This window comes from Monodelphis domestica, chromosome 5 (assembly GCF_027887165.1).
Source record: "Monodelphis domestica isolate mMonDom1 chromosome 5, mMonDom1.pri, whole genome shotgun sequence".
NCBI lineage: Eukaryota > Metazoa > Chordata > Mammalia > Didelphimorphia > Didelphidae > Monodelphis > Monodelphis domestica.
Window position 1 is genome coordinate 257,118,923 of NC_077231.1, and position 12,159 is coordinate 257,131,081.

The 12,159-nt window shown below is 34.6% G+C and overlaps 1 protein-coding gene across 8 annotated transcripts in view; it reads left to right on the top strand.

The window, feature by feature from the left end:
- MPP7 (MAGUK p55 scaffold protein 7) overlaps positions 1 to 12,159 on the top strand; it is a 305,221-nt gene that overhangs the window by 115,085 nt on the left and 177,977 nt on the right. For all 8 annotated transcript variants that reach the window (XM_056800070.1, XM_056800065.1, XM_056800068.1 and 5 more), the window contains one exon: positions 2,019 to 2,137. In XM_056800070.1, the coding sequence (XP_056656048.1) occupies positions 2,102 to 2,137 (36 nt within the window). In that variant the 5' untranslated portion in view covers positions 2,019 to 2,101. The remainder of the gene's footprint in view (positions 1 to 2,018; positions 2,138 to 12,159) is intronic.

The window sequence follows — 12,159 nt, forward strand, 5'->3', positions numbered from 1 at the left end:
CCTTTACACTGGCTGTTCCTCATGTCTGGAGTACACTACCTTATTGCTTCCACATTCTAGAGTCTTTCTAAGAGAGAGACATAAGATAGCTCAGATACCATCTTCTCTGAGAATCCTTTCCTATTCTCACCAATTGTTTAATTTCTTCCCACTGAAATTACCTTGCATTTAACGACTTTGTATATCTTTATATTGATTGTGTGTGTGCACCTGCATGTTTGTTTTCTTCTCCATTAGAAGATAGGCTTCTTTAGAGTAGGTATTATTTCATTCTTTGTACTTCTATCCCTGGTACCTAGCATTATCCCTGGCAAATAAGGGCTTAGCAAATACTTATTGGTTGAGATTTCTGATTTTTTTAGTGTGTAGATTAATTTTCTTGAACCTCCCTCAGAGCTCTTCCCCCTTATATCTATGTTAGTTCCTTTTAAAGTTGTCTAAGTTGCTTATCAAAATAATCATTCTTACTCTTCATCTGTATAATGCATATATCCATTTATATTAGTTGGCTAGTAGCTTGTTTTAATCAAATTTTATTATATGCCAACAATTTAGTTTGAACTTGTGATCTTTGGGTTTTTTTATATAATGTAGAATTGTAGTGTTTGAGTACATCTTTGTTATTCCTTTTTTATGCATATACACAAAATTTTCCAAGTAAAAAGAAGAGCTAATTTAATTAAATTCAAGATTATAATAGAAAGGAATTCAAGATTATTGTAGGAAATGAATGAATGTAATCTACCAAAGACACTCGGACCTCAGAAATATAATTTGAAGGAATTCTCCCATTTTCTAGCATATTATACTTTTAAAACCAATGATAAAATAAAACTTTGTACTTAACCTAATCTTTGAATTTTAGCATTAATCCAAAGTTTCCCCAATTTGAAATATTACTGATTAATAGAATATTTAATTATATTTTATACAAATTGTAGTCATAGTTGTCATTAATTCATAATTTACCATAATATGCTTTCCTAGTTAAATATCTTGTAAATCTGTCCTAATGACTAACAGCAGCACTTATTTGGACTAAAAATAATAACTGTACCCTGAATAGTAGATCCCAGGAGGTTATTGGTGTTTTTGTAGACAGCAGACAGGAGAAATAGGCATTTTGTCCTTTTTACCCCAAGTAATCCCACTGGAAAATTAAACATGTGCTATGAATTGATATCAACCCATGCCAGGTTACCTCCCTAAACAGGGCTCCTGTGAGCACTGTTTCTACATTTCTTGGACAGCAGTGTGATGGCCTCTGTGCATGATGGATAGTTTCTGCTACTGTGGAGCACTGTGCTGCTGTCTGTCCCTAGGAGACTTCCAGTGAGGCATGCCACCAATAACCAGGGGCAGCAATTCCTTTAACTCTTTCAGGGAATATGGGATACATTTTTGCAAGCTTGAATATTGGAGTCCAACTTAACCACATGTTTTCCTTGGACTTCTGACAGCCAGCTGTTGTAATGATGAGCCATGGATTCTTGATTTTTGGAACTTTTTTTTGGCCGGTAGATAAGAGTGATATTTTAAAAGTAAAGAAGTATATTAGCAAGAAATGTTTAGACAAACCACAAACTCTTTAATGTAGATGATCCTTTCCATTTTCTGTTCTTTTAAGGAAGTTTTTCCTATTCATGACTCATTTTACTCCTTGGCTAACTTTAAGGAAATGTAATAATGATTTAAGAAAAGGAATGTATGCTTCTTTCCCCTTTTAATTCTTTGAGAATCTTTACATATTTTCTCTGCAGGGTTATATAAACAGACATGGTTAGAGAAATTTGACAACTCTGACAAGGTAAAAGCTATTGCATTTTTGCAGGTTTCTTAGGAACTTAAAAAGAATGCTTACTTCTGCATCTTTAAACAAATGTTTTGCTTGGTGACCCAGACTTTTTATCCAGTCAGAATGACATGCATCAGGCAGCCAATTACACAGACAGACTTGTGAAAGAGAATTAATGAGATCACCCTTAGATTACACTTTGTGTTTTATTTTCTCTTTATAGGTCTGTATGAGCTGCTGACTGCCCTGCCAGCCCAGCTGCAGCCACATGTGGACAGCCAGGAAGACCTAACCTTCCTCTGGGATATGTTTGGTGAAAAAAGCCTTCATTCACTGGTGAAGGTAAACCACACTGAAGTCAGATTCTCTTTGAGAAGAGCATATGGAAAAATGTTTTGAGCGCCATCTAGTAAACCAGCGATCAGATTGTTGCTCCTTGAAAACAAAACAGCCTTGTTTAAACTCACTGAGTTTCTGACGGGTGGAAGTTGTTAAAAGATTCCACTAAAAATACATAGATGATTTCACTTAATAGTGATGTTCTGGCAGCATATACTAATGCAGCAAACATATGTTTGCCTTTGTTTAGAAAAAGTATGAAATAGCAGGAAATTTTAGACTTCTTTATGGTCAACTTTCAGGAGCTGGAGTTTAGCTTAAATAAATAAATGTTCACAGCAAAAATTAGAAGGAATATATTTTCTGAGGTCAAGTATGGCAACAGTTCTGTAGCCACATTAATTTAAAATAATTTCCTTTAACAAAATCAACTGAAATTCTAGTAAGCTCTTTCTTTTACTGGCATTCCTCCACTGAAAATGGTATTTTGTATAAAACATATTGCAGTTAATATGAATAAAATCAGTTTGGGGGATGATTTCATTGAAGTGTTTTTACCATGAAAATGATCAGGAACCAGAAATCAAACCTTGACACATAAGTATGCAAAGTGATCCTGGTAATGGTCAAACTGCTTAAAATAGTAAAAGGAAACCAAGTAGCTTACTGGAAAATGTACTACCCATGCTTCTGGAAATATCAATTGAGTTCTCTCAGAGTTTTAACTCAAGCTGAAGGGAAATTAGAGGACTCCATTAATTCTGTAGGAGGTGTAGTAATCCATGCCACAGAAATATCTGACCCTACACAAAATTCAGAAAAATTTGTTACGATTGTCAGTTGTTAGAAGATCTTTAGAATTGAAATAGCACTTGAAAATGGATAACTTTATCCATCTGTGATAGAATTCTAAATGAAGTTTTTTTTCTGTTTTGTAAATTAAATTTTGTTTTGTTTCTTGAGCAGTGTTAACTTTTGACAAAAAGGCTAATTAACTCTTTAAAAAGTGTTGCTTTGTTAGGCTCTTAATATCTAGAATTCTTTAATAGGTATTTATACATATATAGTAAGTATTATTATGCTTTTTGCAATGGGCAATTTTTGTTTTAGAGATTTTTAGGTGATTTTCATTTGGCTGTGCTGACTAATAACTAATAATTGACTAATAACAAAAATTTTTATTTTAAAAAATATATTGAAGTTGAACATCTTTTGACTTATTGAAACTGATTTAAATTAAAATAGAAAGAATCAAGTATAATTATATAATTACTTCTTTAAAAAGAATGAGTTGAGGGGACAGCTATGTAGCTCAGTGGATTGAGAGTCAGACCTAGAGATGGGAAGTCTTAGGTTCAAATGTGGCCTCAGACACTTCCCAGCTCTGTGACCCTGGGCAAGTCACTTGACCCCCATTGCCTAGCCCTTACCACTCTTCTGCCTTGGAACCAATACACAGTATTGACTCCAAGACAGAAGGTAGGAGTTTTAGTTTAAAAAAAAAAAGAGTTGAATCATTCTGATGGAAAAAGGATGTGATATTTATTTTTAACTCAATATTGAGAGAGTTCATTATCACAGAACATTAAAAACTAGAAAATTGTTATGGGGAAGAGGTTTGTAGATAGTGTTAGCTATTAAAATCTATTAATCATCAAAAAATGAAACTTAAAACCTTATCTTCCATCTTAGAATCAGTACTGTGTATTGCTTCCAAGGCAGAAGATTGAGTGCTAGGCAATGGGGCATTTAAGTGACTTGCCCAGAGTCCCACAGCTAGGAAGTGTTATAAGGCCAGATTTAAACCCAGCACCCCTTCTCTCTAATCTGGTTCTCAATCTACTGAACCATCTAGCTGCCCCCAGAAAAGAAATTTTTCATTGGTAATTGTCTTAGTTTAAATTGCTCTTACTGGTCCCAGCCTGGAATGGGGACACAGTTATCCGTTTATGATGTATGTACCAACAAAGCAAAGTATTAGTGGAATGCATACATTGTGCCAGGTTCAGACCTTTGATATCATTGTAAGAGATCACTGCCAATATAAAAACTCCTAATAAGGCAGATCATCAATTCATCTGCAAGTTTGGTCTAGAAAGTAGTCTACGGCTTTGAAGTTAAGTGACTGCTTTATGGTTACATAACCATCATATGGGAGGTTAGACTAGCTCCTTATGACTCCAGGGCCCATTGTTTATCTATGATGCCATACTGCTTCTTGACTAAAAACAAAACAAACAAACAAACAAAACCCAAACCCAAAACAACAAAAATACCTCAAACACTGAAAGAAAAGAATTGCAGTTATAATGAAGGCATAGTATAGTGAAATCTGGAAAATATTGCAGTTTTAAAAAAGAAAGCAGATCTTCTTTAATTGATTACCAAGTAAATTGCATAAAATTTTTTTAATATAAACTCCTTTTATCTGACCCTATTCATTTTAAAGCACACAATGCAAAAATAGCAATTGCAAAATGTGAGTTTTGGAGGTTCTAAGCTTCAAATAATTAGGAAAAGCTACATGTTGAAAAATATATGCTAATAAGGTTCTAGTTTTAAGACTGGTAGATAACATTTATTTGTGGTACATACATCTCCACAGAATAAAATGCACTTTACTTTAAAAAGTTACTTTTGTAATCCGTTAAAGTTTTTATTGTAACTCATTTTTATTTTGTAGGTAGGTGAAGATAATGGTTTGTTAATTAGAAGTGACCAAATACTAGACTTGATTTTTCTCTATCCTGAAATTTCCAGGCTTAAATCTTAATTTGAATAAGTGAATAAATTTTTTGTTAAACTACCATGAGAATATTCTTATATGTTGAGTAAATCTTCAACTTTTGGTCAGTAGTGCATTTATTTAAAAAAAAAGTAGGCCTAAATCCTTAGTTATCAGGAAGAAGCACAGATAGTCAATTCTTTCACAGGTGACACATGGATCTTCTTTAGGATCTTCTTAATAGTGCAATAATACAGACTTATTGAAATAATGGTAGGAAATTAGTTGTTTTTGTTTGTTTGTTTGTTTTTTTGGAAAAGAAACTTTACTCCAGTGGGGTTAGCTAAGGATAACCCTCAAAAATTGAGGGTTTGGGATTATGTGTATGACCACTTCAATAAAATGAGCAGTGATTATTATCAGTGACTATTGTAGCATAATTTAGGAGGACCTGTGTTCAACTCCTACCCCTTGCACCCACCATTTAATTGTGGACAAATAACTTAATCTCTGTGAGCCTCAGTTTATTCATCTATAAACAGAATAAAATAATACTTATCTCACAGGGTTGTTGAGTTGATCAAATGAGGCAGTATCTTCAAAGTGCAGTAAAAAATTTAAAATTACACAAATGTTAGCTATTATTGTTGTTATTGATCTTTGAATCATAGGATATCATGGACAGAATTATACCTTGAAGATATGGTTCAGGAAGGAGGAGTTAGGATTGGAGATGGGGGGAGGGCATTTCAAAAAGTCACATAAACAACCCCTAAAAGTGTAACATGAACAGTGGATACAAAATTTCCCATATGTAGGAGAAATTATGACTGTATTTACCCTAATTCATCTTTTCCTTTAAATATAATTTGCAATTTTTTCTTATGAGTTCTCATTTCATTTGTTCCTTTTTATTTTGCAAACACATATTAAATGCCTTCTCTGAAGAAGGAACCATCTTTTATTTTCCATAGTTTTTGGACTTTGTAATTGAATGCCTTTTATCTGACCCTATTCATTTTAAAGCTTGTTTTATGTTGTTTGTTGCACCATATAATATCAGTGAAATACATTTTAAGTATTGAGTTTTGGGATTTGGACCAGCATATTAGCAGTAGTCTATTTTTGTAAAATGCTTTAAGATTCATTAATCAAATACATGACTCTTAAAAAGGTGGTAACCTAGGTAGTACAAGTATTGTCATCTGTATTTTATAGATATGAAAATTGACGTATTTTTAGGTTAAGTAAGTTTCATAATGTCCCATGGATAGTAACAGCAAAACTGGAACATGAAGCCAGATCTTTTGGTACCATGTATAGACTTGGGTTCCTATAATAACCCACAGAGAACTTAACCATATCACCTCGAAGACTTCCATGCTGAGGCCCTCTCAGTCCTCGTTTGTGGTTTCTTTATGTGGTCTCTAAATTGGCTTGGCGCCAATGTGCAATTTCACTTAGTAGTTAATAAACATTTTTTTTTAATGCCTACTATGTGCCAGGAACTAATTGCTGGGAATACATATATTTTTAAAAGGCAGTCCCTGCCTGCCTTAAAGGGAATTATAATCAAATTTAGGAAGACAACACCCATTTGAGAAATTGAAAACGGTGGGGAAGGTGACTGGTACAAGGGCATTAAAGAAAATTTCCCAAAGTATTGCATTCAAGTGAGAAATGAAGAAATGCTCTGAGCTGAACTGCTTCCTGAAACGGAGGTTTTGGAGTTCATGGCTTTAGCCTCCAATTAGACACTTCTCACCCATCATCCTGAACCTATGTTTCCTCTTTCCTACCCTGCTTTCCAGTTATGGAATAGTAATCAGATTAGCTATTGTTCATGAAAAGGAGCCACTGTTGTAACTATAAATCGAAGATATCCTGCCTTGTCTGCCATTTGAATGGAAGCTCCTTGAGGGTAGCAAGTCTTTTTGCCTTTGTTTCCAGAATAATTTTTGGCACATTATTAATGCATAATAAATACTTTTTTATTAATTCATTTTCTTTCATTCTGCTCATTGGAACTGAAACACAGTTCTTCCTGACTTTGTTGTATGCTTTCTATCCACTCTGGTTTGTTTTCTTTTGATAATACTAAAATATCAGTGGTACCAGCCATACATACTAATTGAGTTTATTTCTTGTCTTTGATAACAAATTGAACTGCTTTCTTATTCAAGTTTCAGTGCATATTAAATGAAAGTAAATCTTTTGCTTCAGTTTATTATTTTTACTTGTTAAAAGGAACATTCAGGTTTCATCAGTATTCTTTATTTTCCATATACTGCAAGAGACTATTGACTTTATGTAGGTTGTGCTTTTCCACAAGTATGTAGAAAAATTCAATAATTAGTGTTTGTCTCATTTCTTTAGTTTTACTTAGATATCTGATGTTGAAAGTAATGAATGAATTCTTTGAATCCCAAAGCACTTACCCAGGACCTTAAAAGATTATATATATAATCTTTTCAGGTGTATATATGTATATGTATATATGTATGTGTGTATATATATATATATATACACACACACACACACACACACACACACATAGAAAATCAACTATCTGGTATTGAGAACCTGTCAAGTCATTGGCAGTAGTAGAAAAAGAAGGGTATTGCTTAGTGACTTAAGGTGGGCCTTCTTTTATTCAGGCTGATGCACCATCTTTTGGGTAATTTTTACATCTCTCTGAAGCCATAGCTGTCTTTGAATTTTCTTGAAGTTAAAGTTAGGTAACCCGATTGTCCATAGTGATGCTGGGTTAAACAGCTTCTTTGGAACAGTTTTTTAAAGTTCTTCTCAAAGTACCCAAATGATCCTTTCAACATAGTATGTTACATATCTTTTTTCACAGAGGTCATTCTTATAGAAGGTACTGATTAAGATATACAATGATTACAGAAGGTAAAGGAAAACAGTACTAAATGAAATCAGAACTTGTGATTAGTCTTGACTCCAGGGGACTTCATGAAGAGGCAGATTTTTGTCCTCTGATGAAGGAGGAGATGAATTGACTACAGGTACAGAATGAAGCCTGTGCTGTTAAGATATGATCAATATATTGATTTTTTTATATGTCCTTTTTTTTTTAATAAAATAGCATTTTATTGGTGTAGGAAGAGTACGTGAGAGAAAATAATAGCAGTATAAACAAAAACATCAATTAAAAAATCCTTTTTTGGCTAATGCAACTTTCTGGTTAATAGACCTTGATTAATCTAGAGGGGAAGAGGGGAATGGATGCCTGGATAGAATTTGCCAAATTGTACAAATTGAATATTTAAGTATTACAAATACTGTAGAAATATAAATCATGTGATATTTTGAATATATTAAGAATAAATTTATTTACCCAATATGTATTTTAAAATGGTTTATAAACCAAGATTATGTTAGAAGCTGATAATCCATTAAGAGCAGGAGTTTTAAACTTGAAGTCCAAAGGTTTTTTTTTTTTCTTTGAACTTGGATGGAGAAAAATTGATTCTATTGTCACTAACGTTTAAGTGAAATTTATTATCTCATTTACTTATGAATGTAGACTACAAAACATTATTTTAAGAAGGAAGCCATAGAATAAGATGATGTCTACTAGTCTGCCAAAGGAAACCAGGCCATAAAAAAGATTAAGAATGTTTAGTGATTAAGCATTAGAGTGAAACTTTTGTTCTACTTTATATGCTTTTGGGAATTGTGCACTGTGTTAACTGACAGACACATTCTTATTTAATTAAAATGTTTTATTCTCCTTGTGATTTCATTTTCCAAATTAAAAAGTCAGGATATACAGTGTCACAAAGGATATTCCTTAAAAAATTTTTTTTAAATAACTCTTACCTTTCATCTTAGAATCAATACTGTGTATTGGTTCCAAGACAGAAGAGTGGTAAAGGCTAGGCAATGGGGGTTAAGTAACTTGCCCAGTGTAAGGATTGAGGTACAGGGGATAAGGAAGGGTTTGTAATAAGGAATGGAGGAAGTGAAGGGACAGAGGGAATATGGAGGCCGGTGAGATAAAGGGAGAGAGGTACCAAATGGGCTAAGAAGACGATCTTTGTAATTCCCTCACACTCAACCCACAAGAGAGATACCTCTGGCTAATGTTAAGTTAAGGATGACAGGATCAGTGTCTTGGGAATAGTGGAGTTTATTCCTTCAAGGCTTGTCTGGTAGTTGAAGTCCCCCTTGTCTGGCAGGCAAACTGTCACTGTTGGCTTTAGTTGTTTAGCCAAGGTTAAATGGCTTGCCTATCCCACCATCCTCTTTTTCTTAGTCTTTACTTCAATTTGAATCTGATTGTGAGTTTTTATTTTATCAAGTGGTTTAATAATTCTAGAAATAAAAGAAAGGGAATAGATTTGTGGGAATAGGAGACCCTACAGTTTGTCTTTAATTCTTCTTCAGCTGAGCCAAAATGGTTCAGCTTCAGCTTATCTTTCTTCTTCTATAATCACTGTCTCTATCCTCACTAAATAGATGTCAAGTTCCCTTCTTGGGAAGGTCAAGGGATGTAAAGGATCTTCAGGGTGACCCCTTGAAGTTTAAGGGATCATCCCCTTTCAGCAGCAGTTGTTTGGTTCTTCCTCTAGTTGATACTCTCAAAACATTCAGGCATTTTCTCTTTTCTTCTGGGTAAGGGAAATGGAGGCAAGGCTTTTCCACAGGTTGGGATCTAGAGCTCAAAGTCCTTGCTCCTCATTCAACAGAGTGCAGAGGGCAAAGACCCCTTCTTTTCAGCAGTTTCTCTCACCAACCTCTTCTCCCACTTCAACTGTCACTCCCCCTCCTGTCACATTCCAAATGACGGCTGCTCAATCTCATTTTTCCTTTCCATGCCAGGGTCACACAACTAGGAAGTGTCTGAGGCCATAGTTGAACCCAGAACCTCCTGGCTCTCAATCCACTGAGCCACCCAACTGTCCCAAGAATATTCTTTTTGCAAGACCTTATTTAATTTATGTATTTTTTAAAAGACCCATGGCTATTCTGAGTTGTCTGCCTACACATCTAAACTCATACAGAATTTTTGAGTGGGAAAGGGGCCATTTAGTCCAACTCATATCCAAAAATGAAGTTTTATTAATGCACAAGTGATAAGTAGCCCTTCAATCTCTGCTGGAAAACTTACAATAAAGGGAACCCTACTATTATCCACGGTGGTCCATTCCACTTTTGGATAGCTCTACTTCTTGGGAAGCTGCTCCTTATGTCAAACACAAATTGAATTTTTATGATTTCCATTGATTGCTCTTAATTCTTTCCTCCAAGGTCCAAACATAGCAAGTCTAAATCTGCCCTTCTATATCACATCTCTTCAAATTTTTGAAAACAGTTAATCATGTACCTATTGAGTCTTTTCTTATTGAGGCTAACTATCCCATTTTCCTTTAACCTGTCCTCATATAATGTGAACTCAAGTTGCTTTTTTTTGCTGTTGGAACTATTCTGACCAGGAGCAGAGTACTGTGGGCCAAAAACTTTATTAAATTCCTGGAAGCTATGAATTTCTTAAAATAACCAGAAATCACATTAGCTTTTTGGCAGTTATATAATATTGGTGACTGATATTGACCTTGAGTCCACTATAATCCTAAGATCCTTTTCAGACAAATTAGTTTCTCTATTATTCCCCAGTCTTGTAAGAGTTGTTTCTGCCAATAGACTATTAAGGCCCTCAAGAGCCTTATTTCAAGAGATACTACTTCTATCTATCCATCTCTTTGTCTGTCTTTCTCTTGTCTTTGTAGCCATAACACTGTCCCAGGCTAATAAATATTTGTTAAATTGAACTTTGAAATAGTTTTTGTTTTTGTTTCCCAAGTGTACAACTCTCAGAAATAAAATAGGCATGGGTGTAATAATGAAAATAAATGTAATATGTAATTATTAAAATGCTACATGTAATATTTAGAAATTGGTTTTGTCAAATAATATTGGTAAAAAATTGTTGTGGCCGCCATTTATAAAATTAACTTTTAAATCACGAGGATGATAGTAGCTTTTAACAATTTAATGTAATATAAATATAGTATAGGAAAGAAATAAGGAAGGAAGTAGAAAGTTATTTCCTAGCTTACCACTCTGAAGTCTGATTTGTAGAATTTCAGCTCACTCCCCAACAAGGTTCCAATCTTCACATGGAAGTCTGGTACTCTCTTTGGAATAAGAGTCTTACCAGCCCATGAGGGTGTCTTCTGCCCAAGCCATCAACTGAATGGAGTAGAAGAATCAATCCCAGAAAACTCACCTCCAAGCCCCCAATCTTCTCTACAGTCTTATCTTTTATAGCCCATTTCTCCACATCCCCTTCTGTCTCTCTCAGCTTGTCTGTCACATCTCAGGAACCAATCAAAATCTCTTTGACCCAGACTTGTAATCCTTAGGCCTGGGTCATGTTCCCAGGGCTCTTAATCTGTGACCTCTGGAGAGTTCCAGCTATGCTAATGGGATGGGTCAGACTAGAAGGAAGTTCATGACCCTGGGAGGAAGGGGTTGCCTTTACACACAGGTAAGATCTTTAAAAAATAAAAGTTCCTATTTATATTTACTTTTAATAAAAATGTATCACTGAGTAGTGCTCAAGGAAAAGAATTTTGATGTAAGTAGTTACTGAGATTATTAGTGGAGCTATATGGTAGTGGATTGTCATTTATGTTTTCATTAGCAGTCCAGTATTGCTTTGATTATTGTTCCTTGAACTCCAGGTAAAGAACAGGTATGGGTGGGGTGTTCATGGTGCTAAGGTAGATGACAAGAAAATTTTGCTGTCTGTATTCACAGTGGATGGTTGAATAGGATGAAGCGTGGTCTGAGAGTTTGGGTTCAGATGAGTGAAAGAGGGCTGAGAGACTGGGGTTTTAACTTAGTCTAATCATGGCAACTTCATGGGGAAAATTCTAAATTAATTCCCCAACAAAGGAGTTTGGGGGCACAGAATTTTTGGAAATTCTACTTTGGAGGTCCTGGTGGAACAGGAATATACCTGAGATATATGCAGCAGTAGCTAGACAGCAAATTACTCATGTTAGGTCTTGCAATTTTGTTTCAACTGTACCCTTATTTTACTTCATGGTTATCCTTTTATTCTTCCCCTGATTAAAAATAGAGAGATCGTCCATTTTTAGCTCCTGATTTTCCATACATTAAAGTCATTCTACATCTTTCATTCTTTTCTTTCTTGCTCCAATTTCTTACAAAGGCTTGAACAATCTCTTCGACAAGGCCAGCCTTTTCACTTATGTTATTGATCCCATCATTTCTTTCCTACCACTGATCAATTCATTTATTTTATATA